Source organism: Aethalodelphis obliquidens, unplaced genomic scaffold (genome assembly GCF_003676395.1).
Source record: "Aethalodelphis obliquidens isolate GAN/ISIS:26980383/991018 unplaced genomic scaffold, ASM367639v1 scaffold30, whole genome shotgun sequence".
NCBI lineage: Eukaryota > Metazoa > Chordata > Mammalia > Artiodactyla > Delphinidae > Aethalodelphis > Aethalodelphis obliquidens.
The window spans coordinates 9,574,102-9,598,255 of NW_020837974.1; the positions used below are offsets into that span (position 1 = coordinate 9,574,102).

General features: G+C 48.0%; 1 protein-coding gene across 1 annotated transcript; it reads right to left on the reverse strand.

Moving 5' to 3' along the window:
* Positions 1-623: 623 nt before the first annotated feature.
* On the reverse strand, positions 624-22,868 carry RFC2 (replication factor C subunit 2). Its single transcript, XM_027126165.1, has 11 exons — positions 22,738-22,868; positions 20,020-20,089; positions 17,800-17,841; positions 17,394-17,500; positions 13,760-13,861; positions 12,366-12,466; positions 5,032-5,189; positions 4,718-4,783; positions 3,913-3,993; positions 2,609-2,722; positions 624-1,047 (listed from the first exon to the last, which is right to left on the reverse strand). Exons 1-11 carry the CDS (start codon positions 22,842-22,844, stop codon positions 937-939), a joined length of 1,059 nt encoding a protein of 352 aa, XP_026981966.1. The 5' UTR covers positions 22,845-22,868; the 3' UTR covers positions 624-936.
* Between the last annotated feature and the right edge of the window lie 1,286 nt (positions 22,869-24,154).

A 24,154-nucleotide genomic window follows, 5' to 3' on the forward strand; every position in this document is an offset into this window, starting at 1 on the left:
AAACCCTAACCGCAAAGAACCAGTGACCCTGGAGCCTTTCCTGTATCCGTTCAACCACGTGGTCTGGACACGTGTCTAACCCTGCCTGGGATTTGCTTCAGAACAATCTGGGAGTGGGGTAGGATGCTGGTGCTGGTGTCGGGTACAGAGGAAACAAGACTGGCCACGTGTTGGTAAAACTGCTAAGATGGATGATGAGTATGTGGAAGTTCACTGTATCATTCTCTGTTTTACGCACAATTGATATTTTTCATAATTTTTAAACATGGAAAAAAATAACACCTTGCCAAAAAGGAAAAAGCAATTCCACAAATTAATGCAAAATTCACTGGGAAATTCTAAAGCAAATGAGTACACCCGTTTGCACAGAAAAGGCGACCTGGTGGGAGGGTCCCCTATGCCTGTCTGCACCATCCTCCTCTGTGATTCTCGCCAAGTCCTTTCTGAAGGGCTCAGGGCCCTGGGCTGTTCTGAGAAGCTGATAAATGACAACAAACCCTGCCTCACCCTGTGGGACTGTCCTCTAGGCTTCTAGAAAGATTGAGATTAGCCTGTCCAGTCTATTATCGAAATCACCTTTCTACCTGTAGGACACTGGGGGTGTATACACAGAGACGGGAAGCCAGCTTTCCTTGTGGCCTTGCACTGCAACCTTTCTGCTGACAAAGCTGTACGGTTTTATTACTAAAATGCCAACACGTGCACAGATCAGGCACTGGGCCCTGGAGGGTCTCTGGGGCCTTTCCATGCTGTCACCCCACCACGAGTCTGAGGCTGACGGTAAACGCTCCAGGAGCAGGGGAGACGTACTGGAAGGTGACGGCAAGGAAGACGCACTCCAGGGCCATCCAAGGCAGCACTTTTTCCACATCAGAAGGCTATGACTCCTGCCTCTCAGTGACGAGGACTCATAACCCAGCGACTGAGTTCTCTGCTCTAACTGGCCACCGGGGCCATTGTCTTCTGACACAGCCTGGCCAGGAGCCCTGCCATCTGCAGAAGGGAGTTCACACCTTCCGCTATTTTCATATGAGTGTATCCAATTTCCTGAAAAAAAAAAAAAATCAAATTTAAATCTGGTTAATAAGTGAGGGAAGAAGTTTAGTTTTTAAAATCTGAACATCTAAACGAATGGTTTGCTCAAAAGTGATGCAGTGAACTCAAACTCCAGCTGGAAAATGAACTCTGAGGAGTTCAATTTATTTCCTAAAAGGTTGCTGATATTTCTTTGACAGGTACTGCTATGAAAATGAAAAAGAAAAAAAAAAGCCAGACTGGGAAAAAACATTTGTAACACACATGTCTGACAGAGGACTTGTAACCAGAATATATAAAGAACTCTCAAAACGCAGTAATAAGAACACAAACAACCCAATTTAAAAATGGGTAGGGCTTCCCTGGTGGCGCAGTGGCTGAGAGTCTGCCTGCCGATGCAGGGGACACGGGTTCGTGCCCTGGTCCTGGAAGATCCCACATGCCATGGAGCGGCTGGGCCCGTGAGCCATGGCCGCTGAGCCTGCGCGTCCGGAGCCTGTGCTCCACAACGGGAGAGGCCACAACAGTGAAAGGCCTGCGTACCACAAAAAAAAAAAGGGTCGACTTAGACATTTCCTCAAAGAAGATCATGGATGTCAAATGAGCCACATGAAAAAGTACTTGACATCATCAGTTATTGGGAGATGCAAATTACAGCCATAATGAGATACTACTATACACCTATTAGAATGGCTTAAAAAAGACCAACTGAGCATTCCAAGTGCTGACCAGAAGGGGGATTGTCTGGAATGCTCACATATTGCTGATACAAAGGCAAAGTTCTATAGCCACTCTGGAAAAGTTTGGAAGTTTCCTATAAAGTTAACCCTTCGATTACCATTCAACCAAGGAATCTCACTCCTGGGAAGTTACCCAAGAGAAATGGAAACTGGGGTTCATGTTCACACCAGTTCACGTACACAAATGTTTATAGTGGTTCTATTCACTGTCACCAAAATCTGGAAACTCAAGTGTCCTTCAACTGGTGAACAACAGTGGGACGTCCACACAAGGGAACACGACTCAGCAATGAAAAGGAAGGACCCACCGACATAGGCAACAACGTGAACAAATCCAAAATGCATTAAGTGAAGTGAGAGAAGCCAGACGTAAAAGGTTACGTTCTGCTTGATTCCACTTGTATGGCCTTCTGGAAAATTCTGTCCCCCAAAGAGAAAAGAGATCGGTGGTTTCCAGGTGCTAGGGGGACAAGCTGACTACAAAGCAGCCCATACATTTGGGGAGATGACAGAGCTGTTTATATCTTGACTGTAGTGGTGTTTACAAGACTGAATGCTTTTGTCAACAGAAGGCACCCAAGAGGCTGAATTTTACTCTATTTAAATTACACCTCAGTTAATCTCACTTAACAAATAAATACCTCTCTCATAAAGAGAGTCATTCCAGGGAACACTAGGTCACTGCCTGGCAGGACTGACTTAAACAAACCCCCAGCCCCCAGGATGACCGGCCACTGACTGAGCATCTTCCAGGCACCTGGTCTGTGAGTAAAACAAAACCTCAGCGTGGCCCACGTTCTTGACGAGAGAAGCATTGCTCTACTCTCACTAACCTTAATAAACTCCAGTTTCAAGTATTCTGCCATTTGGAAGGTTTTACACACTCGAAAAATGTTGCCAATGATGTCTTCTGGGGAATAGCCAAGATGCCACAGGTGAGCGAGGATCTAGACAAAAGAAAACACACGGAGGCCGCGTAACTGTGTGAACAAGGATACTGGGGGAAGTGAGGTCAAACCCACACCAGTCTCAGGCCCGTCACACAGCTGGGAGCAGACAGGCCATCTGAGACAGCACGAGTGCTTCTAAGAATCGGCCCAACGCAGCGGCCCTGCTGGTGGGCCGCACCCTTTAGGTCATGTGGGGTGATCAATCTTCCCAGCAGGCAGAGAGATAGTATCGCAAATGTTTTAAACCATACCGCAAGACGGTCTACCACCATACCCTGTAACGTCTTTATCCAAGGCTCTTAAAAAGACTTTTTAATCGTCCCAGTAAGCACCCCAGAGTGTCTGCTACGCTCTCGGAGCTGCCACTCTTATTAATGAACACCCCCGGGACGATTAGGCCTGAACAAATCCTGACCAGGGCAGAGATGACCGCAGTGGTCTCAGCCTCCTGCCTTCTCAACCCCAGGCCCCAGTTCCAACGCTCACCCCACCCCAACTGCAGGGCCTGGAGTCCTTGGCTCCCTGGGGCAAACACAGGGGGTGGGGTTAGCCCCGTGTCCATAAATCTGACGGCGTCCTTCAGGCCACGTGCCTGGGTCTCCCTGCCTTGCATGCCAGTTTCACGAGGGGTCGAGCTCTGCCCTAAACCCACTCAGCTTGTAGCTTAGTTTGGTGGCAGCATGGGGAGGGAAACCGGCTGCAATCAGAGCAATGGCCTCAGATCACATCAGTGCCCCCCATGTGGACTTAAGGGTCACCTACACCCCAATGACGCCCACTGGAATCTGCTCATAGGACCAGGCTCTGGGTCCCAGGATGCCCATTCCCAGGCTCTTCAGGAAGATAGAGGGGGACAGCTCCCCTCCACAAAGAGAAAGATGGCTTTTCTCTATAAAGCAAGGAATTGGGCTGTTCTTTCCATGTCCTAGGAGGACAAATTCTTGCAGAGAATATAATTCGAGTAGAAAGGCATGACTTTGAATTCCAGGTCTATTACTTTCAAGCAGTGTGATTTAGAGCAACGAGTTTAGCCTCTGAGCCAGTTTTCTCACCTGTAGAGGGTACCCAACTCCCAGCATCAGTTAAGAATGAGATGGAGCAAAGTCCCCAGCACAGGGAGCGCCCTCTCTGCCCGGCTCAAGAAGCGAGAGGTTCCCCCCGCATCAGGAAAGGGGGAGGAGACCCACCTTGTAGGCCTCATCGATACTGGCGCTCACACAGTGCTGGATCATCTCCTTCACCAGCAAGGGGTGGGGCTCGTCACAGACCTGAGCAAACAGAAAAGAGAGGCCGGTCTGGGGCTGAGGGGGGCCATCCGAGGAGGAGCCCTGGCAGACCCACGTCTGGGCAACCTAGGTACCCACCGTCTTCACTTGCTGTTTACATTGAATTCTCCAGCAAACAGAACAAGGTTTGGGAATGCCTCTCTCACCACCAGAGTCGTCACCAAATAGAGTTCGGTGTCGACCTAGTGCGGTGAGGGAAAGCCTCTGACATCGTCATTACAGATTTCTCACACAAGATGAATTCACAAGAGCCAATGAGGAATGTACACGCAAGGGGCAGCTTCAAAGCCACGAGTCACCTGTCTTACATCACTGGGAAGATGACCTGCCCAGTGGACTCTCTGAACCCACTTAAGAAATGGGAGGTCTTTGGGGGCCAATCTCCCACCTGGAATAGGAACAGGCTTGCCCTGGACAGGGCCCCCAGCCTCAGCGTGATCTCGGGCCTGTTTCCTCAGCCCCAAAATGATGAGAACATCTGCGGGCAGGGATGTGTGAGGACCAAACAGGACACACGTGGAAGCCCTGGGCCTGCCGCAGCAGCGGGGCACGTCCACCACCCACACCACGCCACAGCCGAGCCCCTCCCGCTCTCCGCGGGGGCGAGTCTGTGCCCCTCCTCCCAACGCCGCCCGCCCGCCCTCCTCTGCTGGCCCCGGCAGGTGCACGACGCTTTGTCGACTGTGATGCCCATGCCAGCTTTTACCTTGAACACATTCTCACTGTTGATGAAACCGAATCCCGCGAAAGTGGACTGCAAGTTGTTCAACGCCTGCCGAGGAGCAGAAACAAGGCCAGGGTGATCTTCGGTCTCTGCCCGCCCCATCTCCCCTCTTGGGATCCGAACTTACCCCCCTACTTGCAGGCCTGCTCCCCACTGGCCCGGGGCCCCACCAGTGTATCTGGTCAACGTTCCCCAGTCTGGCTACACTCATCCCAGGCAGCAGTCGCCCCCCTCTCCCCCCAAACGGGGGGTGCAGCAAGCCCAGGAGGCCGGCGCCCAAGCGGTGGCGCACGCACCTGCCTCATGTCGCCCTGGGCGGTGAAGAGGATGGCTTCCAGGCCGTCGTCCGTGTGCGGCACCTTCTCCTGCTCGATGACGCAAAGCAGCCTGGCAAGAATCTGGGCGTCGGTCAGCTTGGTGTAGCGGAGGACTGCGCACCGGGACTGAATGGGCTCTGCACAGGACAGGAAGAGAGTCAGGCTCCCCAGCAAAGCACGGCGTGACCCCGTCGGTCCTTCAGTTACTCGGAAGCAGCCGCAAGAGCCACGTGGCCCGGCCATGCTGACGCCACAGCCCCTGCCCAGCAGTGCCCAAGAGGGACCCGGCAAACAGGCTCAATTTCAAAATACCAACCAATAGTGGCCTCAGCTAGGACTGCCCAGGCTGACCTTGGTTGGCCAGGGCTTCCAGAAGGGGAAAAGATCCTCCAGGATAGAGACAGCCACGTGCCACAGCCCACAGGAGAGTCAGTGCGCGCCCAGGTGGCCTCCTGAACCACCGGGTATGAGGTACGTCTGGGCCCTTCTGGGCAGGTCACGACCCAGCCAGTCTGGGGTGAGAACAGGGCACCTGCGTGGCTTCTTTAAGCTTCCACAGGAGATTCTGAGGCACATGAGAACCACCAGATGGACGAATGCCGGATTCTGGGTGCTATCCCTGACCTTCAGTTCAGACCATGACAACAGCATCTCCATGATCTCCACGCCCCGAGTGGGTCTCTGATCCATCCTGCTCTGCTGCCCCACTGGCTTTCCTCAAAATGTGTTGATCTGTCGTCACCTCTGCCTACCCACGCAAACCCTTCAACTGCCCACCAAGGTCACGGTACAGACCACCTCTGACCCTCCTACATAAAATCTTCCGCAAACCTCACCCGTCTCTCCTCTCCTAAGCCCGCGTGCCCCCCATGGAAAAATCGACCTGTGCTCTCCTGGCAGCTCTTCCCACCAAGGACGTCCTTTCCCAGCTTCTCCCCACTTAAATCACAGCCATCATTGAAAAAGCTCTTCTCCCACCCTCCTCCTCGTGGAGCCGGCCCAGATCACCCCAGACTGGAGTGACTGCCCCTCCTTGGCTCTCACATACACTTTCAAGGAACATGTTCCTGTTCGTTTATTTGCATTAAAGAAACCAGTTACCTCCCCCAGGGATGCAGTGGACGAACACCACGACCAGCCCCGGCCCCTCAGAGCTTAGGTTTGCCGGGGGAGAGGAGTGAGCACCAACAGGGACGTTCCCACACCCTGGGACAGGGCCATGGAAGAGGTTTGTAGGAACGGCTCCAGGAGCCCAGCCAGAGAGCCATCAGCTCCGTGGAGGTGAGTTCTGAGCTGGGCCTTTAGGGACGAGCTCTCCAGGCCGGAAAGGCAAAAGGAACAGCACATTCAGAGGCAAGAGTGATGAAAGGGCACAGGGGCTCTGGGGAACCGCGAGGCACTGTGCAGCTGCGTCACACAGGGTAGAAGGAGATGTGGCTGCGGGTAATGGGCTCCTGTGTGCTAGGATGGGGGCGGGCATGGCTGTGTGGGCAACGAGGGACCACTGAAGGGCTCAGTGGGGGAGTGGCAGGGTCAGACCTGTGCTGAGAAGACCCCGGCAGCCAGCTGGTGACTCAGGTGCAGAGAAGCTGCAGGGACACTGCACCAGTGAAGGGGAGAAACTGAGGCCAGACCTAGAGTGAGGGAAGGAGGGGTAGGGGCTCAAGACACTGGGGAGGTGGGATGACCTTGGATCTGATTCTGGTGAGGGGCTGGCTGTGGTGGTGAGCAGAAAAGGGAGGGCCTGAGACGGCTCAGGGCTTGCTGGCTTTGGGACACACCCCCTGCCTTGTGTGAGCCCCTGATGGGCAGGGACAGAGCCTCATACAGGTCTGTAGCCTCCACTGTGCCTTGGGTGGAGGAGATGCTATGCACATAAAACACTGTGTTCAACATCTGCCCAATGGATGAGACGTTTCAAAGAACGGCTTTCCTAAGGGTTCATTTCAATTTGTCTGAAATCAGGAAGATTCACGACAAAACCTTCTTTACATATTTGGCTTAACAGCACAGACAAGAGAAAGACCAATTCGAGACGGGAGTTCTTGGGACTTCCCTGGTGGTCCCGTGGTTAGGACTCCGCACTGCCAATGCGGGGGGCCTGGGATCGATCCCTGGTCGGGGAACTAGGATCCCACGTGCCACGCGGTGCGGCCAAAAAATAAATAAAATAAAACAAAACAACACAAAAAAAACACAAAGGAATTCTTATCTAAAAGCAATTAATATGCAAACTACACTAGAAGTTTCCTTTCATAGATTTTTCTCTTTGGAGAAGTACCAAAAGCTGCGAATTCAGATACACGTCAGAATAAAGCAGCCCTAGCCTTCCTCCAAGAAAGCAGAGCTCTCCCTTAACTGGTGTAACTCCAGGAGCTAAGGTGAGGTTGTTACTGACAGTTTCAAAAATCAGCTCTGCAGTGATTTGATCATGAACCATCTCCTCTAAAGCTAAGCAATTCATTTCTTTAGAGATTTGGTTTACATGGTTCTTATATCCCTTTAGAAATTAAAAAATAATCAGAATGCTACCGATATATACCAGAAAAATTAATTTCATGAAAAGGGAGGGCCAGACCTTTCTCCACCAATAACTGCAGTTTCAAATCACAAAACAGACCCATCCACGCATAGCCCTACGCAAAATGCACTGGGGGGGATGGCTTCACAGGTGAAGTCTATCAAACATTTAGAGAAGAGCTAACACCCATCCTTCTCAAACTCTTCCAAAATACAGCAGAGGGAGGAACACTCCCAAACTCATTCTACGAGGCCACCATCACCCTGATACCAAAACCAGACAAAGATGTCACAAAGAAAGAAAACTACGGGCCAATATCACTGATGAACATAGATGCAAAAATCCTCAACAGAATACAAGCAAACAGGGCTTCCCTGGTGGCACAGAGGTTGAGAATCTGCCTGCCAGTGCAGGGGACACAGGTTCGAGCCCTGGTCTGAGAAGATCCCACATGCTGCGGAGCAACTGGGCCCGTGAGCCACAATTACTGAGCCTGCACCTCTGGAGCCTGTGCTCCACAACAAGAGAGGCCGGGATAGTGAGAGGCCCGCGCACCGCGATGAAGAGTGGCCCCCGCTTGCCACAACTCGAGAGAGCCCTCGCACAGAAACGAGGACCCAACACAGCCATAAATAAATAAATTTAAAAATTCACGACATATGTCAATATTAAAAAAAAAAAAAAAACAAGCAAACAGAATCCAACAGCACATTAAAAGGACCATACACCATGATCAAGTGGGGTTTATCCCAGGAATGCAAGGATTCTTCAATATATGCAAATCAATCAATGTGATACACCATATCAACAAACTGAAAGAGAAAAACCATATGATAGGGGCTTCCCTGGTGGTGCAGTGGTTGAGAGTCCGCCTGCCGATGCAGGGGACATGGGTTCGTGCCCCGGTCTGGGAAGATCCCACATGCCATGTAGCGGCTAGGCCCGTGAGCCATGGCCACTGAGCCTGTGCATCTGGAGCCTGTGCTCCGCAGCGGGAGAGGCCACAACAGGGAGAGGCCCGCGTACCGCAAAAAAAAAAAAATGATAATCTCAATAGATGAAGAAAAAGCTTCTGACAAAACTCAACACCGATTTATGATCAAAACTCTCCAGAAAGTAGGCATAGAGGGAACCTACCTCAACATAATAAAGGCCATATATGACAAACCCACAGCCAACATCATTCTCAATGGTGAAAAACTGAAACCATTTCCTCTAAGATCAGGAACAAGACAAGGTTGCCCACTCTCACCACTATCATTCTACATAGTTTTGGAAGTTTTAGCTACAAACAGTCAGAGAAGAAAAAGAAATAAAAGGAATCCAAATTGGAAAAGAAGAAGTAAAACTGTCACTGTTTGCAGATGACAATACTATGCATAGAGAATCCTAAAGATGCTACCAGAAAACTACTAGAGCTAATCAATGAATTTGGTAGAGTAGCAGGATACAAAATTAATGAACAGAAATCTCTTGCATTCCTCTACACTAATGATGAAAAATCAGAAAAAGAAATTAAGGAAACACTCCCATTTACCACTGCAACAAAAAGAATAAAATACCTAGGAATGAACCTACCTAAGGAGACAAAAGACCTGTATGCAGAAAACTATAAGACACTGATGAAAGAAATTAATGATAATACAAACAGATGGAAAGATATACCATGTTCTTGGATTGGAAGAATCAACATTGTGAAAACGACTATACTACCCAAAGCAATCTACAGATTCAATGCAATCCCTATCAAACTACCAATGGCATTTTTCACAGAACTAGAACAAAAAATTTCACTATTTGTATGGAAACACAAAAGACCCCAAATAACCAAAGCAATCTTGAGAAAGAAAAATGGAGCTGGAGGAATCAGGCTCCCGGACTCCAGACTATTCTACAAAGCTACAGTAATCAAGACAGTATGGTACTGGCACAAAAACAGAAATATAGATCAATGGAACAGGATAGAAAGCCCAGAGATAAACCCATGCACATATGGTCACCTTATCTTTGATAAAGGAGGCAAGAATATACAATGGAGAAAAGACAGCCTCTTCAGTAAGTGGCACTGGGAAACTGGACAGCTACATGTAAAAGAATGAAATTAGAACACTCCCTAACACCATACACAGAAATAAACTCAAAATGGATTAAAGACCTAAATGTAAGGCCGGACACTATAAAACTCTTAGAGGAAGACATAGGCAGAACACTCTATGGCATAAATCACAGCAAGATCCTTTTTGACCCACCTCCTAGAGAAATGGAAATAAAAACAAAAATAAACAAATGGGACCTAATGAAACTTAAAAGCTTTTGCACAGCAAACGAAACCATAAACAAGACGAAAAGACAACCCTCAGAATGGGAGAAAATATTTGCAAACGAAGCAACTGACAAAAGATTAATCTCCAAAATTTATAAGCAGCTCATGCAGCTCAATATCAAAAAGACAAACAACCCAATCCAAAAATGGGCAGAAGACCTAAATAGACATTTCTCCAAAGAAGATATACAGACTGCCAACAAACACATGAAAGGGTGCTCTACATCACTAATCATTGGAGAAATGCAAATCAAAACTACAATGAGGTATCACCTCAGACCGGTCAGAATGGCTATCATCAAAAAATCTACAAACAATAAACGCTGGAGAGGGTGTGGAGAAAAGGGAACCCTCTTGCACTGTTGGTGGGAATGTAAATTGATACAGCCACTACAGAGAACAGTATGGAGGTTCCTAAAAAAACTAAAAATAGAACTATCATATGACCCAGATATCCCACTACTGGACATATACCCTGAGAAAACCATGATTCAAAAAGAGTCATGTACCACAATGTTCACTGCAGCTCTATTTACAATAGCCAGGACACGGAAGCAACCTAAGTGTCCACTGACAGATGAATGGATAAAGATGTGGCACATATATACAATGGAATATTACTCAGCCATAAAAAGGAACGAAATTGAGTTATTTGCAGTGAGATGGATGGACCTAGGGTCTGTCATACAGAGTGAAGTAAGTCAGAAAGAGAAAAACAAATACCGTATGCTAACACATACATATGGAATCTAAAAAAAAAAAAAAAAAAAAAAAAAATGGTTCTGATGAACCTAGGGGCAGGACAGGAATAAAGACGCAGAGCAGACGTAGAGAATGGACTTGAGGACACAGGGAGGGGGAAGGGTAAGCTGGGACAAAGTGAGAGAGTAGCACTGACATGTATACACTACCAAATGTAAAATAGCTAGCTAGTGGGAAGCAGCTGCATAGCACAGGGAGATCAACTCCGTGATTTGTGACCACCTAGAGGGGTGAGATAGGGAGGGTGGGAGGGAGATGCAAGAGGGGGGAGATATGGGGATATATGTATACATATAGCTGATTCACTTTGTTATACAGCGGAAACTAACACAACATTGTAAAGCAATTATATACTCCAATAAAGATGTTTTAAAAAAAAAAAGATAGCACAGCTACCTTGTTTGATACCACTCAGTTGTTAGGGGAGCAGGGATTTGATTTGAAATCTGTTTGCTTACAAAGTTCATGTTGTTTCCAGTTAAGCTGCTGATCTGGAAAGTTGAACATTATTTGGTAAAATCTGGACTCTGTAGTTTCCCTACTCTTGCCATTACCTGTAGATAGAATTTTGACTTCTAGGATATTGTTCATTTCACTTTTACAGTAAAATTTATAATAAAAATTTAAATTAAAAAAAAATGCACTGGGGGGTGGGGGCAGTTCTTTAAGTATAACACAGCTCCCGCCCTCCCAGACCTGTCCTACCACTGGTAAGGAGACAAGCAACACACGCGGCCATAAATCAAGACCTTTTAGCACAGTTTCCTCCACTGCACCATGGGTGTCTTGAAGGTAGAGAACGTTTCCTGTTAAACTCTGTCTGCTCTGCACTAGCCCAGTGCCCGACACTTACTAGGAACAGAGTAGATGTTTGTGGAATAGATTCATGACCTGGGGAAGGTCAAGGGCCACGAGCCCACTGGGGCTGGAGACAATGACTTTGGGGGGCATCATGGTTGGTACCACGCTTGTCTGGGTGGAGGAGCCGGACGGCTGAGCTTACACAGGCTGGGGGTTAGCGGGGCGGATGTGAGGCAAGGACAGAGGGACAAGAGAGCTGTGAGAAATAGTCAAAGAGAGAGTGAAAAAAAGCTGGGCTGTGCTCACAGTCTGTATCAGAAAGGGAAGGGTGTGAAACCAGCAGGAAGTTGAGACACTGAGGTGGGAGGGCTCAAAGCAGTGAGGAAGAAGACAGACTGCTGGGAGGGAAGGGGGGAGGGAGGGAGGGGGCTGGAAGGAGCAACGCCAGGTCAGGAAGATGAGCGTGTGAGGTTTCACAGGGGAGGCAACTCCTGGTAACGACAAAACCCAGCGTGCAGACACACTGTATGCCAAGCGCTCCGGACACACAGAAAGCGCAAGAGCACATCTGCACAGGGGCCATGACCGTGACACTGCGCACAGGATACCAAAACATCACACGCGCCTGTGATGCAAGAGTCAGACAGACCTGGGCTTCCAATCCCGGCCCTTCGGCTTGCTGTGAGAATTTGGGCAAACTATTCAACCTCTCTGAGCTCCATGTTTTTTTCATCTCTAAGGTGGAGCTAACAATACCTCCTCATAGAATTATATAAGATTAAATGAGAAAGCAGATTATACAGTGCTCAGCCCACGGCAGGCGATCAAAAAGCCCCTTCTCTTCTGCTGCTAAAGAGCCAACGGGAACAGCACGTGGACCCCGAGCCATGCAGAGCTGACCCTCACCTATGATTTTATCCGAAGCGTTACAAGCAAGAGCGAAGCGGGTCGTTTTGGAGTAGATTTCCATCGTTCTCCTCAAGGCTTGCTGGGCTCCATCAGTCATGCTGAGAAGAAAAACACAAGGGGCGGTTTGCAGCTGGGACCCAAGGTCCACGGGACACAAATCCCCTCCTACGGACCCTGGGAAGCCTACACTCCTGATTGGGCATGCTCAGTCTCTCTCTGGGACCCCGTGTGGGTCTCACGCAGACAGGCTGCACACGGACAGAGCAGAGGCCCTGCAGGCAGGCTGCCTGGGCTCACCTCAAAGCTCCTTCATCCACTCCTGTGGGACCTTTAGGCAAATTATCTGAGCCTCAATGTCATCGCCTATAAGGAGATAATGCTACTGCCCACCTCAGAGGGTTGTTATGACAATTAAATAAAACAATAACATGTGAAGTGTGTAGCAGAGCACCTAGCATAATGCAAATGCTTACAGATACGTGCTGGATAAATGTTAGCGGCTATTACTGCTGTAAATAATGTTACAGTAAAATGGTTAAGGTGTATCCCCACTAAGGAACAAAATGGAACAGAATACAGCAATTAAAACCTATGTTCAGGGCTTCCCTGGTGGCACAGTGGTTGAGAGTCCGCCTGCCGATGCAGGGGATGTGGGTTCGTGCCCCGGTCCGGGAAGATCCCACATGCCGCGGAGCGGCTGGGCCCGTGAGCCATGGCCGCTGAGCCTGCGCGTCCGGAGCCTGTGCTCGGCAACAGGAGAGGGCACAGCGGTAAGACGCCCGCATACCGCAAAAAAAAAAAAACAACCTATGTTCACAACAAGATTACAATAACATGGAACTCTGCTTTTCACGTTAAAACGCAAAACCAGGATACAAAAATTATAATTATTATCATCTCAACTATGTAAAAATGCACAGTGTAGAAAAACAGGAGATAAAATAAAGCAAGAAATTACCCATATCTTTAAAAGTTTCTTCAAAGAACATGAATTACTGTTATTTTTCTAAATGGCACCTAACATTTTTTCATTTATACTGATAATGATCGCACAATGTTGTGAATGTACTAAGTGCCGCTGAACGGTACACTTGAAAATGGCTGAAATGGTAAATTTTCTGTTAGATATATTTCACCACAATTTAAAAAAATCATTTAAATTATGCATGTAAGTGACGCTGGAACAAACACCTTAACTGTCTTAGACAAATGTTTGTAAATTACTTAATTAAGATCAGGTTCAGGGCTCAGGCCTCTATTAAATCTCTTTTGAAGATGTGATAAGCAAATCTGTCACAGAAGTGCCAAGGTGAGAGCTTTTCCTCCTGATTTAATCCAGCCGATAAAAGACTTAGAGATCAAGGTAACAAATTCCCGGCAAAGCACTCTACCTGTCTGCTTCATCCAGGATGATGATCTTGTGTCGCCCTTTGGGAAGGGTGACTTTCTGTTGGGCAAACATTTTGATTTTGTTCCTCACAACGTCAATGCCCCTGAAACAATGAGCCACAATATTACTGTCACCTTCTGAGACCAATTCACTCACCTTCACGGGGACTGTTAACCCTCAGGACACCATCATGGACCCAACTTTAGTTTTTAAGTTTCTTTTTGGGCACTCTAACTATTTATAAGGATTGTCATTCATTACTTTTATTCCTTCTTGGAGGTCTTCAGAAGAACAAAGGAAAAAATTTAGTTACTTTTTAAAAACAGAATGAAACTCATTTTATCTTGCAACTATCATACGGGTCCACTGGATTCTTTATAATCTAAGATACATTTTGGGGGTCTCAGTAATCTTATGCTTCCTGTATCTTAAAATGTTTGCTACTTCATCATCCTAGTACTTATTTCATCATTACTCATCAATTATTCCCAACTATGCTAAAAAAGACTAAAATAATAAAATGAAAGTGATAGAAATGCTTAGAAGATCGATGCAATATTCGGAAAAACTGTTACTACTGCCTCATCCTTCGGTTTTTTATTGTTTTGTGAGGTACTACATTATCTTTCTGGAAGATACAAAAGTAGTTCAGATACACCATCTGAAAGCTTTCATTGACAACAGCCAAAAATTCAAAATTTTTCATTTTCTACCCATAATGTCACAGAGAAAAGAAATGACAGCGGAAGATGTTTCATCATTATAAGACAAGTCAGAAAATGAAGTAGAGAGACAGCAGGATTCTAGACTCTGATGATGCTGATGGTGAAATAGATCACATAAACAAAATTTTAGACTATGAGTCTTCAGATGCCAAAATCCTCCATGAATTTTCTCAAACTTAAGAATCAAGGCGTGAACATATTTCTAAGGACAAAAACTAAACATATTTTCACCCAGTTAGTCACTCAACAGGAAGGACTTAGCTCTCCAATGTCTTGTGACAAGAACTTGGACCATCCTGTTTTGCTAAAAGAACATGTGACAGGACTTCCCTGGTGGCACAATGGTTAAGAATCTGCCTGCCAATGCAGGGGACACGGGTTCGAGCTCTGGTCTGGGAAGATCCCACATGTCGTGGAGCAACTAAGCCCTCAAGCCACAACTACTGAGCCTGCGTGCCACAACTACTGAAGCCCATGAGCCTAGAGCCCGTGCTCCATAAGAGAAGCCACTGCAATGAGAAGCCCGAGTGCCACAATGAAGAGTAGCCCCTGCTCGCCGCAACTAGAGAAAGCCTGAGAGCAGCAACAAAGACCCAACACAGCCAATAAATAAATAACTGTATCAAAAAAAAAAAAAGAACATGTGACAGTATTCGTTCATCTTCGATATTCGAACACCCACATTTACAGGGTACAGTTTGTAAGTGATCAAAAGCTGAAGGTAGGTGTGTATAATAAGGTTCCTGGAAGGAAATAGATGATAAAGGAACCAAAAAAAGCCATTGTATGGATCGCTCTAATAAATCTAAAATTGAAAATATTTGCAATTATGGGCCATTCTCTCTTCAACAAAGTTAAGAGCCACCAAAATTTTCTGCTGGTATCTGCCATCTGGAATCGGCGTTTACAAAACGGCTCAACTGCAGGCGTGTTCATGGCATCCGATGAGCTGTTAGTTGCATTCAAACAACAGAGCCCATTTCAGGTCTGTATACATCATCAAAACCAGGAAAACGTTGCAGAGTAGAGAACCACGTCCTCAGGGAATAACCAAAGGCAGACTTTGCAGACATTTTATTCAACAGGTCCTCATTTTTTAATCCTCTACTATCCCATGTCTAAAAAGTAAACTGGGGGAGTTCCCTGGCAGTCCAGTGGTTAGGACTCGGCTCTCTCACTGCCATGGGCGGGGGTTCAATCCCTGGTCGGGGAACTAAGATCCCACAAGCCACGCTGTGCAGCCGAAAATAAATAAATAAATAAATAAATTTATAAAAGCAAAAAGGTTAAGATGGTAAATTTAATGTTAAAAAAAAATAAAAGTAGTAGGGACTTCCCTCGTGGCGCAGTGGTTAAGAATCCGCCTGCCAAGGCAGGGGACACAGGTTCGATCCCTGGTCCGGGAAGATCCCACGTGCCGTGGAGCAACTAAGCCCGTGTGCCACAACTACTGAGCCCGTGCTCTAGAGCCCATGCTCTGCAACAAGAGAAACCACCGCAGTGAGAAGCCTGTGCACCTCAACGAAGAGTAGCCTCCGCTCGATGTGACTAGAGAAAGCTAGCGTGTAGCAATGAAGATCCAACGCAGCCAAAAATAAATTAAAAAAAAAAAGTAAACTAGCAGCCCACCTCCATTAGGATGGTTACTAACAACAACAGAAAATAACAAGTGTTGGTGAGGATGTGAAGAAAAGGGAGCCCTTGTGTGCTGTCGATGGGAATGTAAAATGGTGCAGCCACTATGGAAAACAGTACGGCGGTCCCTCAAAAATTGAAACATAGAATTACCAAATAATCCAGTGATTCCATTTCTGAGTCTATATCTGAAAGAATTGAAAGCGGGGTCTCAAAGAGATATTTGTGCACTCCTGCTCATAGCAGTATTATTCACAGTTCATAATATTCAAAAGATAAAAGCAACGCAAGTGTCCATTGTCAGCTGAATGGATAAACAAAACATAGTGGTATATACCACTCAGCCTGAAAAAGGAGGGACATTCTGACACGTGCTACAACATGGAGGAACCTGAAATATGCGTGAAATAAGCCAGTCACAAAAGCACAAATGCTGTATGATTCTACTTGTGTGCGGTTCCTAGAATAGTCAATTCATAGAGACACAAAGTCACATGGTGGGTGCCAAGGGCTAGGGGAGGGGAATGGGGAGTTGTTGTTTAATGGGTGCAGAGTTTCCGTTTGGGAAGAAGAAAACAGTTCTGGAGATCTGTTGCACAATAATGTGAATGTACTCAACGCCACTGAACTGTACACTTAAAGATGGTTAAGATGGTAAATTTTTTTTTTTAATAAATTTATTTTATTTATTTATTTTTGGCTGTGTTGGGTCTTCATCACCGCGCACGGGCTTTCTCTAGTTGCAACGAACGGGGGCTACTCTTCGTTGCGGCAGGCAGGCTTCTCATTGCGGTGGCTTCTCTTGTTGCAGAGCACGGGCTCTAGGCATGCGGGCTCAGTAGTTGTGGCTCGCGGGCTCTAGAGTGCGGACTCAGTAGTTGTGGCGCACGGGCTTAGTTGCTCTGCGGCATGTGGGATCTTCCTGGACCAGGGCTTGAACCCGTGTCCCCTGCATTGGCAGGCGGATCCTTAGCCACTGCGCCGCCAGGGAAGTCCCAAGATGGTAAATTTTATGCGATGTGTATTTCAGCACAATTAAAAGTAATTTTTAAACTCTCCATTAAAAAAAAAAAACTAAACCAACAAGTCATGTGCTTATGATGCCACATCAACAAGCCAGCAATCCCCATTCTCTTTCATTGGAAAGATTAAAGGAAAACACAAAGCCAGCAAAACAAGCTCTATAAGTGCTACAGAGACCTGAAAAATGTTGTTTCTATAACAGCTCAAAATGTAAAACACTTGCCACCCTTCAGGCCTAACTCCCAGGTGTACCTGTCATTTGAGGCATTGAGCTCCAAAACGGCATCCTTGAAGGCCGGGCCCAGCAGGGCTCGTGCCAAACACAGGATGCTGGTAGTTTTGCCGGTTCCTGGGGGGCCCTAGGAATGAGATCTCCAGTAAGTGCTTCAAGCCAACAGAATGAACGTGATGAGAACTCCCGATTTACTGCTCGCCACTCTTTGCGCCCAGCCCCCGCCTAGAGCCCTCCCAACCCATAGCACACACCAGATCAGTACAGCAACCAGCCCGCAGGCCTGGCCAGTGGGAGGTGGGAATGGTATGGGCTCTGGTGGTCATGCGCTTCTCTGAGGAGGAAGCTCTGTACGTGAGGAAGCGCTTAAGAGGGGGCGAAAACGAGCCTCCAAGATGTCCGACAGGGCCAGGACCCAGCACTCACAGCAATGATGATATTGGGCACATTCCCTTCTCTTGAGAAGACCTGAAGGAAGAAATGCTCGTTAAAACTGGTTCATCTGCAAACTTGAGGAGCCAGGTCTCCCCAGCCACACAGGCCCGTGTAGCAAACATGGCTACAAACTGTTCCATGGGGATGCCCCGTGGAACACTCAGGTCAACACACTCTAACCTGAGTTCAACACTTTCCCCTATAAACCTGAGGTCCCCCCATGTTTCCCCTTCCGTGGACTGTCAACGGCATCAACCCTCCCGCCCACACCAGGAACCTGGAGGTCACCGTCATCCCTGATTGGCCTTCTCCCTCACCCCATGCAGCCCCTCAGTGACAAAGGCTGGGCCCCCCTTTCTCCTTTATCTGGAGACCACTTCCTTCTCTTCAGCCCACTGCCACTTTCTTAGCCCAGGACCTCTTTTTAAAAAATTATTATTTTTTTACATTTTTATTGGAGTCTAGTTGATTTACAATGTTGTGTTAGTTTCAGGTGTACAGCAGAGTGAATCAGTTATACATGTACATATAGCCACTCTTTTTTAGATTCTTCTTAGCCCATTACCTCTTGCCTGCATTGCTTTCAACAGGCCATTGGCTGGTCTCCTTGCATCTAATCTTGCCCCACTCCAATCCATTTCCCATATGGTAACATAACCAATTTTCTAAAATACACATCTCTGAAAACACTCTTACCTGACTGGAACTCTTGGATGACTCAAACCCTTAAACCTGGCTCACGAGGCCCTGCCCACCTCACCAGCTCACCCCTCCCACCCCCCAGTACATGTGCTCTACAGCCTCGTTACTTGGTAGGCTCCACAGACCAGCAGCATCGGCATCTCCTGGGAGCTTGTCAGAAATGCAGACTCTCTGACCCCACTCCAGAACTACCAGATCAGAACCTGCATTTTGACAGCACCCCCAGGCGATTCGTATGCCATCCATGTCGGGAAAGCACTAGTCTGTATTCCACTCAGATGGCATTCCCCACCCCCCACCCCCCACCCCCGCCATAGAATAAACCATGCTCTCTCTCACCTCCGGGCCTTTGCACATGCTGTTCCTGCTGCCTCCCCTCCCTCCACCCCCGACCCCCCAAGTCTGGCTGACTCCCACTCACTTAGCTTTGGTGTCACTTCTTCCATTTGGGAATTAGGACTCTGTAAACAGGTTAACTCTTCCCTGAACTAACCCACATGCCCCCACAGCCCCTGTACGTCCCCTGGCAGAGTGCTTATCACATGGCCTGATGACTTTAATGCTGCCCCAGTTCGACTGTAAATCCCACGCAGAGCTGGGCTCAGGTCTAGTCTGTTCACCATTATATCAACAGTTCCTAAAACCACACCATAACTAGCCCAGAGAAGATATTCAAATATTTGCCACATGAATAAGTCTGTAAAATAAATAAATACCCTGGTAGCTACTGAAGTCTAAGCCCCAGTCACTACAGAGACCACCTCTGTCATGTCTCAGATAGCTGGGCTTCTAGATTCTGCCTAAAGACCTCTAGGGCTGGGAATTCAAAGCTTCCTCTACTGCTGACTGTTTCTGCTTGCTCCTGGTTTGTGTCATCCTGAAGTCGGTTGCCTTGTCACTTAGTTGCTTTAGGCAGGGCTTAGCAATTATGATGGAGAGGAAGGTGGGGGGAGTGAGGGTAGTCCACCCTGAGACCCGTTTTTATAAGCTCCCTAGCTAAGAATGGTTTTCACATTTTTAAAGGGTTGTTTAAAAAATAAACAAAGGGACTTCCCCTGGGGGTCCAGTGGTTAAGACTGCGCTTCCACTGCAGGGGGCGCGGGTTCAGGGGGCGCGGGTTCAATCCCTGGTCGGGGAACTAAGATCCCATGAGCTGCACACGCGGCACGGCCAAAAAAAAATACAGAGAATATGTGACAAAGACTTTATATGGTTTGCAAAGCCTAAAATATCTATTCATCGACTTTTGCAGACAAAGTTTGCCACCTCTGCTCTTGAAGAATACAAAACAAGTCTGATAAGCCCTCTCCAATGAGCCAGTCCTTCAAACATCTGAAGTTACCCACCCTGTCTTCTAGATTCCTCTCCAAACTGAATGTCTCCCATTCCCTTAATTCTTCTGGATTTGTGGCCAGCCCCCAGCTCGCTACCTTGGCTGTCTTCCTCCAAATGCCTTGAGCTTATCAAAGTCACAATAATGAGATGTAAGATCCTCTTTTAAAAACTCACCTCCAGCCTGCTCACTGTGTCTTCATTCCCGACAATTTCATTCAGCTTTACTGGTCTATATTTTTCAACCCTGTTTTTAAGAAAATGCATAAAGATGTTGACACGGCTATTTTCACGCTACCCAAAAGAAAGCACTAAAGGGCAATTCTGGGAGCTTTGTCAGAAGATGATATACATTCAATAAAAATACATCAAATGGTTGCAGGTTTTAAATTTAAAGAGATGCCCGAGTGCCATTTGAAAAGTCAAGTGCATGAGAATTGTGCACCAAAGACTTCAAACCCGCCACAGCAGAGAAACACCTGCTGGTGCTGGAGAAGGGCCAGAGCAGGCCATCTGGAGAAATGTGACACTGTGTGGCCACACAGTCTGCCCATCACAACAGAGGTCCAGCGCACGCAGCACTGACACCATTTGCTCTGACAGACATGGATGCAACTGGGCCCCTTCTCATCCTTTAACTGCCAGTGTCTGCAGACTTGTGCCAGGTGCCCAGCACGGCTGACTAGACAGAAACCGCAGGCCTATCCTGTGATCCTACTAGGCTGTGTGGACTGGACAGCCTAGTGGCCTTTTCAGACCAATACTTCTTCTACTAAGCAAACTATGCTATGAGAGAAAGTGACTTTCTCTGGCTCTGAGAATAGAAGTGGAAGTAGATTTGCAATGATTTAACCATCAGGACTTCCTCTGCCTTTATTATAGTCCCTGATTTACTCTTGGCTTGTATTCCCTCCAGGTACTGGTTTTGCACCAGAAGGAGCTGCATGCAAAGCTTTTTTGCCACATACTGCAGAAAACAGAGACAGCTCTCTTCCAAGGTCCGCAGATGGAGCATGCTTGTTCCTCCTCATTTATTCTTCATGCTCAGCCCCCTCCAGGTGCCAAGCGGTGTGTAAGGAGTTAGCACACTCAACAGGAAGAAGGTAGAAGGTGCAGACACGAGCAAAACATAGTTCTTGCTCTCAAGGGCTTTCCCACTAGAGGGGAGATACAGCTTGGCAAATCCCACTACAATGCTAAACTGCTTATGAAAACCACGGGCTGTGGAAGCCCAGAGGAGGGAGGAATCACCACCTGGGAATGTTTGGAGCTGAAATCTCAGCTAGATTTTGTTCTGTTTTAATAAATTTATTTTATTTATTTATTTTTGGCTGCATTGGGTCTTCGTTGCACGGGCTTTCTCTAGTCGCGGTGAGCGGGGGCTACTCTTCGTTGTGGTCCATGAGCTTCTCATTTGCGGTGGCTTCTCTTGTTGCAGAGCACGGGCTCTAGGCGCCAAGACTTCAGTAGTTGTGGCACACGGCCTCAGTAGTTGTGGCTCGCAAGCCCTAGAGCGCAGGCTCAGTAGTTGTGGCGCACGGGATTAGTTGCTCCGCGGCATGTGGGTTCTTCCTGGACCACGGCTCGAACCCGTGTCCCCCGTATTGGCAGGCAGGTTCTTAACCACTGAGCCACCAGGGAAGTCCCTCTCAGCTAGACTTTGAACAAGGCAAACATACTCCTCCTTCAGGACCTTCATAGCTGCTCCCTGACTGAAAGCTCTCTCTGCCTCCATGGCCACATGGCTTCTTCCCTGAATTCAGGTCTTTACTCAAATATCATCTCATCAGAGGCCTTCCCTGACCACCACAGCGATTTACTCCACAGAAGCTGTCACCATCAAATATATTATATGTCTACTTGTTCATTTTTTACTTTGTCTCTATCAAATGTAAGCTCTGTGACAACAGCATTTGTTTTGCACACTGAAGTATCTTAAGCATCTAAAATAGGGTCGTGTGTGAAAATTATAATGCAAACCACATATGTAATCTTAAGCTTTCTCATAGTCACATTTAAAAAGGTAAAAAGAAAATGGGTGAAGTTATTTTACTAATATGATTTAGAGAACCTAATATATTCAAAATATTATCATTTTCAACATGTAATCAATATAAAAATTACTGAGTTTTTTTAAAACTAAGTCCTTGAAACACGGCGTGTATTGTACACTTACAAGCCCATCTCAATTCGGACTAGCATCAGACTCATGTGGCTAGTGGGGGGGGGGGGACTGGATAGCGCAGCGTAGATATTCCAGTAAGCTATACTGCCCATCATTTAGGTATCTGGTCTCGCCAAGAAGAGGGGTGGGCTGGAGGGATGGGAATACGCAGCGGACAGGGAGGAAACCATTCCCACGCCCAGTGGAGAGTTCCGAGAGGTGCGCACAGGGAGTGGAAACCGAGTGGAGAGCCTGCCCTACACCTGCGCCTGTTGGCAGGTGACTTCCCAAGTCACCTTTCCTCCCAGCTGCCCAGGATGTTGCTATTTAAAGTGAGCAAGCCACGGAAAACAGGCGGGGGCCTTCACACCATCCCGATTCCGGATCTGCGTCCGACACTTCCCGCCGAGCGACCATCAGAGTCGCGGCTGGCACAGCGCCTGGTGCACAGTGCGTGGTCGCAGCGGGCGGCTATTATCACAACTAGCATTGTTCTGACCAAGACCCCGCTTCCAGAGTTCAGACTGGTCACTCTCCACCCCAGGTGGATTAGCGACCCACATCCCTTGCCTTCTTCAAATAATAATCTACTGGACACCACCCCGGGGCCTCCTGCTCCGCTCAGGTGACCCCCAAATGAGCTCCCGCCCCTGGTTACCCCGGGACACACGGCCCGCCACTCGCCCACCCACATGTCCAGAGAACCCATCGTTGATGGCCTGTATCCTCACCACGGCAGCTCGTACTGGCCGGCACTGCCGGGGGCCTTGCTGGGGGCCGGGTCAGGGTCCTGGGCCCCGCACTCGCCACTGCCACCGCCACTCTCCAGCGCCTCCATTCTCCCGCCGCCTCTTCCCGCCTCCAGAGACCTCACCCCATGACGCCATCACGCAGGCACCGCCCCTTGCTTGCGAGGGACTCTGGGCGCGAGCGGAAGCCTTCTGCCCGCCCCTTTCTGCGCCTGCGCAGAGGGCACTGGCCTGGCGGGGGAGCTAGTTGCTATTGACGGCAGTTGCTATGGGAGACCTGGTGTACGGTCTGGGTAGTGAGTGGAAGGCGAGACCGGACCGCATCGCCTTCCGAGAAGGCTGGTCGCTCCAATAAGGGACGTTCGTTGGTTTTCGTCTTTGTGAGATTTGTCGGGGAGGCCCTCTCTGTGCGGCCCGTGGGGAACCGATGCACGGAGGTGGGGCCGCACGCCAGACAGGCCTGGCAGGGTAGGAGCATCCTGCCCGGTGCAGGGAGAAGCCGGAGCCTGTGGACATTCCGCCCAAACGCAGGACCTGACGGCGGACACAGACAGGGACTGATGTCCAGCGGTCCTGGACGGCGGAAGGCCGGAGCCGACGTCTGGGACCTGCCCTTGCCCACTTTTCTTGATTGCTCAGAATGTCCCCATGCGGAACACTAGCTCCCATTGGGTGGGCTCCTGCACCCTGGAATTTGATGTTTATTATCAGGAAATTCTCATAATGCTACAAAATGGGAATTACTCTCATTTTGCAGAGGAGGAACTGCCCCTCTGTAAAATATGAATCAGTTTCATTCCAGAAAAATAGATACTGCATATTCACAAGTGCTTTGAGTATTCTTTTGGGCTGGTTATCTACCTGTTGAACTAATCTTTCCTCCCATTGCCTAGCTAACATAATAATAACAACTAATAAAAATAACGAATGGTGACTATATTTACTATCCTCTACTATGCACTAGACCCGAGGTGGATACTCACATTACCCTCGTTTTACAGATGAAGGCTTGAAGGCTTGAGAATGACTAATTTGTCCAGTGTCATTTGGGTTGTAAGTGGTGGAGCCAACCCACCATGTTGCCAAAACAGTTCATATAAAATTCTGTTTTATTGCACATACCGTATTGCATCATAATTTCGGGAAGAAATCTGACTTTAATGGTTAGGATTCTGTGATTTCACTGCCGAGGACCCAGGTTCAATCCCTGGTCAGGGAACTAAGATCTTGCAAGCTGCCAAAAAAAAAAAAGTCTGAATTGAAGGCAAGGATTGGGACCTCTTCATCTCTACCCTGTTGCTTAGCACAAGGCCTGGTGCTCTGTAAGTGTTCAATATGAGTATCTTTAATGAACAGTAGGGATCCATGTTTCCAGACCAGCTTGGGTCAGCTGTGAGGC

Bases quoted from the DNA above. Each gene is read 5' to 3' on its own strand.
- RFC2 (XM_027126165.1), bottom strand. From the start codon at position 22,844: ATGGAGGCGCTGGAGAGTGGCGGTGGCAGTGGCGAGTGCGGGGCCCAG. The intron at 20,090-22,737 runs GTGAGGATACAG...TCTTAAAAACAG, and splicing joins GGCCAGTACGAGCTGCCGTG to GGTTGAAAAATATAGACCAG. The intron at 12,467-13,759 runs GTAGAGTGCTTT...TTTTCTTCTCAG, and splicing joins ATCCTGGATGAAGCAGACAG to CATGACTGATGGAGCCCAGC.